General features: G+C 43.7%; 1 protein-coding gene across 1 annotated transcript; it reads left to right on the top strand.

Moving 5' to 3' along the window:
• Positions 1 to 574: 574 nt before the first annotated feature.
• Positions 575 to 2,424, top strand: LOC309547316 (uncharacterized protein; the record flags this gene model as incomplete). Its single annotated transcript, XM_082247150.1, has 2 exons — positions 575 to 1,992; positions 2,391 to 2,424. 2 exons carry the CDS (start codon positions 575 to 577, stop codon positions 2,422 to 2,424), a joined length of 1,452 nt encoding a protein of 483 aa, XP_082103276.1.
• Between the last annotated feature and the right edge of the window lie 2,438 nt (positions 2,425 to 4,862).

Genomic DNA, 4,862 nt, shown 5'->3' with positions numbered 1-4,862 from the left:
TGGAAAAGCCTCTATGTTTATGTCTTTGCTAACTTGAAGCATAAAGAAGCATTGGAGAACACCTCTGGAGTCTTTATTCATTGAGTAAACTATCTGTTGAAGCCATCATTCAACCTGCTGCACACACTTACAGACTGGAGGTCTACAAGAGGGTCACAGGTACAATCGATGCTGAGACAGAACAGTAAATTTACAGGAGTACACAGCTTCAGAGAGTAAATTTACAGGAGTACACAGCTTCAAAAAGTAAATTTACAGGAGTACACAGCTTCAAAAAGTAAATTTACAGGAGTACACAGCTTCAGAGAGTAAATTTACAGGAGTACACAGCTTCAGAGAGTAAATTTACATGAAGAATTCATCACAGGTATCTCTGCAGCTTAAGAAAAGTAAATTTCCAAGACTCTGCAGCTTCAGAACACCTTCTGAGGTGATCCAGTTTGTACTAGTTCCAGCACTAGCCACTATTGTAACAAAAAATACCTCAGCCAGCCTGCTTAATAACAGAAGTCACTACTTACAGAGCTGAGCTCTGGCAGATTTCTAACAAGACACCAGAAATACAGTACTTATTATGTCTGACAGAGATCTCACAGAGTTACCTGCATTTAGTCAAGATAAAGCAGACTCCTTACTTCATTCTGCTCGTCCTGTCAGAGCCCCTCATCCATCCTTGAAGGCAAGGGAGGTTTATGAAGCAAGTAAGGAAGAAACATCTAGTAACCTGACTGCATTATGGGAAAAGACTTTAAGTTGTATAACAGCCACTAATGAAACTAGCAACAATTCTGAGCAATTGAACACTGCTCTCTCAAGGGTTAAGAAGGCATTTGAGAATTATAAAAGACTTTCTGAGAAGTACTATTCTCTATTGTCACATTCCAACATAGAGGATGCTGCATTGGAATTAAAGGACTTTACTTCTACTGACCAGCAGAGGCATAGCACATATCTTGAAGCAAAGGCACAGATAAAAGGGAGATTGGCACAGATACATGAGACTACATCCTGTAACTCTGCTTCTTCCAGACACTCAGGAAAATCTTCTAGGTCTGCCCGCTCATATCATAAATCTTCTTCTAAGTCATTGCGGTCCTGCTCTATAAGGTCAATACTGAGCGACCAAATACTCAAAGCTCGCCAAAAGGTTGCAGTAGCCCAGGTTCAAGCCGCCTGCTCTGAAAAAGAAGCAGCCTTCAAAGCAGAAGTTAAACGCATTCAAGCAGAAACAGAGGCTCAGCTAGAAATTCTTCAGAAGAACAGAGAAAAGGAAGTAGCTTTAGCAGAGTTATCTGTCTTGGAACAAGCCCTATTGGAAGAAGAAGGAGCAGCTTGTACCAGCTTGCCTGCTTGTCAAGACCCTGTTGAAAGGACCCTACAGTATGTCCTAACTCAAAACCACGACAATACAGTCCCACCTACAGTTGGAGATTCTTCTCATAATCATCCAGCAAGTGGATCAGAAGGCAATGTGTCGCCAAAGCAAGCTGGTCAACTAGACGCACCTACTAACAGAGACCCTCCACAACTACCGCACATCACAAAATCAAGTGAATCAACCTACGCAGCTCATGTGCCACCACAACCCTATGTGCATAGAGATTACAAGGGCACAGCAGAAGACTACAGAATGAACTCTATACCCCCTTTGATACAGCTCTCTTTGACTTCAAATGCTCAGAGACCTTCAGACGACAGACCCTTACCTAAATTAAACCCATCTGCAACACCTTTCTCTCTACCTACCAGCCAACATCAGATACCAACCATGGTCCAAGACGGCGCACCATCAGTAGACCCTGTGGCTATAAAAACTGAAAGCACTGACATTGCAGAGTTCAGCAAATATATGATTCGACGAGAGTTGATTACAACTGGACTGTCTAGATTTGATGACCGCCCAGAGAACTACAGGAGTTGGAGATCTACATTTAAGGCGGTAACCAAGAACTTGGACATTGATCCTCAAGCAGAACTTGACTTACTAATAAAGTGGTTGGGGCGTCAATCTTCAGAACAAGTAAAGAGACTTAAATCTGTCTACATTTATAACTTTAAAGCAGGCCTTGATGCTGCCTGGGAACGTCTAGAACAAGACTATGGGAGCCCCGAAGTCATTGAATCTGCCTTATTCCAGAGACTAAACGACTTTCCTAAAATCTCTGTTAAGGACAATCATAAGCTTAGAGAGTTAGGTGACCTCCTTCAAGAACTTGAAATTGCTAAGTTAGATCCTAGTTTACCAGGTCTTAGCTATTTAGACACTGCTCAGGGCGTAAATCCTATTGTAGCAAAGTTGCCTAGTTATCTTCAGGGAAAGTGGACTAGTGTAGGATCAAAGTATAAGTATGAGCATCGTGTTTCCTTCCCTCCCTTTTCTTATTTTTCAGAGTTCGTGCGGAAGGTTGCAAGATCCAAGAATGACCCAAGCTTCTTCTATCCAGATACAACCACCATTCCTTTAAGTACTTCAAGGGGTATTGCCACCAACAGTAAATTCAAGGATTTAAGGCATCCTATTGCCGTGAGGAAGACTGCAATAGCATCCAACGTCTTAGCTACAGACATTAAAGCTAGCAATCTTAATCAACAGTGTCCTATTCATAATGCGCCACACTCTCTCTCCAAATGTCGTGCATTTAAGGACAAGCCTATTGAAGAACGCAAGTCATTTCTCAAAGAGCATGATATCTGTTTTAAGTGTTGTGCATCCTCCGATCATTTAGCTAGAGACTGTAAGATCGCCATCAGATGTTCTCTCTGCAACAGTGCCAAACATGTGGACGCTCTTCATTCAGACCTGTTCAAAAGGAAACCTTCACCCGGCAGCAACCCCAAGACTACATCAGATGATGGCGGGGAGAGAACTGAGCAATATGCCGACCCCGTAACCACAAGGTGTACAGAGGTATGTGGAGAAGGGCTTCATAGCAAGTCTTGTAGCAAGATATGTCTTGTAAGAGTTTTTCCTGAAGGATGTCCACAAAATTCCATAAAAATGCATGCCATACTCGATGATCAGAGCAATCGCTCATTGGCCAGTACAGAATTCTTTGACCTATTCAACATTCAAGGAGAGACCTGGTCTTATACCTTGCAGACATGTGCAGGAAAGGTCAATACTTCTGGAAGAAGAGCCCATGGCTTCATAGTTGCATCAGAATATGAGGACACAGAGTTTCCTCTTCCAACTCTAATCGAATGTGATCAGCTACCGAACAACAGAGAAGAAATCCCCACACCAGAGGTTGCACGTCATCACCCTCATTTGAGCCACATTGCTAACTACATTCCACCACTTAACAAGGATGTTAAGATTTTGATTCTACTAGGGAGAGACATTCCTAGAGTTCATAAAATAAGAGAGTTATGTAACGGTCCAGATGATGCTCCTCAAGCCCAGAAACTCGATCTTGGATGGGTGATAATAGGAGAAGTCTGCTTAGACCAATCTCACAAGCTCTTGGATGTAGCTTCCTACAAAACGAATGTTACCTGTCAATTGATGAAATGTCCATCGCATTATTATGTGAAGGAAAGACTTGATTTCAAAAACGAAGTTCCATATCAAGCACTTCAAAGTATTAACTGTAAGCTCACTTCTCAAAAGGACTTTGGTGATTCAATGTACCAGACTACTTGTGATGACAACAAGATTGCCCTTTCAGTCGAAGACAAGGAGTTCATCAAGATTATGGATGAAGAGTTCTTCAAGGACAATTCCAACAGTTGGGTAGCTCCAGTACCCTTCCGAGTACCAAGGCTTACTCTCCCTAACAATCGAGAACAAGCTTTAACCAGATTTGCTGCACTGAAGAAAACTCTCCGTAGCAAACCTGAGAAGCGAGAGCACTTTCTAGCATTCATGCAGAAGATTTTAGTGCCAGCAGTTGTCCTCACACAATCCATTTGGTTTTCAGGACCCAAGTTTTTAATGGACCAGTCTTCTACAAACTCAGAAGAAGATATCGATTTCCGCCTGGAGGATCCAGATACTGATCCGGAAATCCGGCCTGAAGTTGTAGCATTGAGTTCCAACATCTGCTCAAGAAGAAATTTGGAGGATGAAGATGACTCCACAGATATGGGGGATGGAGCTGATGAATGGATGCAGGCCAAGACTCTGGTTAAGCCTCCGGACCAGCTGGAACTCAGCGAGGCTGAACTTAAGGAGAAATTCGCTCGTATCCTGACTACAAACAACCCTCATGCCCCCCAGAACATTGTGAGGTACAGTTTTAAGGAACGGGCCTACAAACCCATTAGCATCGTGGACCAGCTGGCCGTACACTTCTCCCTGGAAGGAAACATGCCACGCGAAGACTCTGATGAAGCGCGGCGACAGATGGCGAAGTTGGGAGTCATTGAAGAGACTCAGACCAACGACTCCACAGAGCCAAGAGACAAAGATACAGATAGGAAGTCTGACGCTCAGGCTAGTGAAGAATGGACAGAAGGTGAGGAAATATCATCCAGGAACAAGAAGGAGAGAAAACTGACCAACCAGTTCAATTATAGCGAGAGAGCGTCCCAGAGCATTAACAAACCCCTGCGGGAGCGAGCTTCTCAGACAGAGCCACCTCCAAGGGCCACCTTCTCCGCCACTGCAAACCTGTGGAAATTCAACCCACCACACGCTTCACACATGGGCGGAGCATGGGAACGTATGATTGGGATGGCAAGGCGCATACTGGATTCTATGTTGCTTGATGTGAGTTCTTCACGTCTTACCCATGAAGTACTTAATACATTCCTTGCTGAGGTCGCAGCAATAATCAACTCAAGACCGCTGACAGCTGTATCCACAGACCCAGAATGTCCAACTGTTTTAACTCCAGCTGCATTATTGAGCCGGAAAATTG

This window comes from Pelophylax lessonae (genome assembly GCF_965119305.1).
Source record: "Pelophylax lessonae genome assembly, chromosome: 2".
Taxonomy (NCBI): domain Eukaryota; kingdom Metazoa; phylum Chordata; class Amphibia; order Anura; family Ranidae; genus Pelophylax; species Pelophylax lessonae.
The sequence above is the reverse complement of the archived record's forward strand: the minus strand, read 5'-3'. Positions and strand labels throughout refer to the sequence as shown.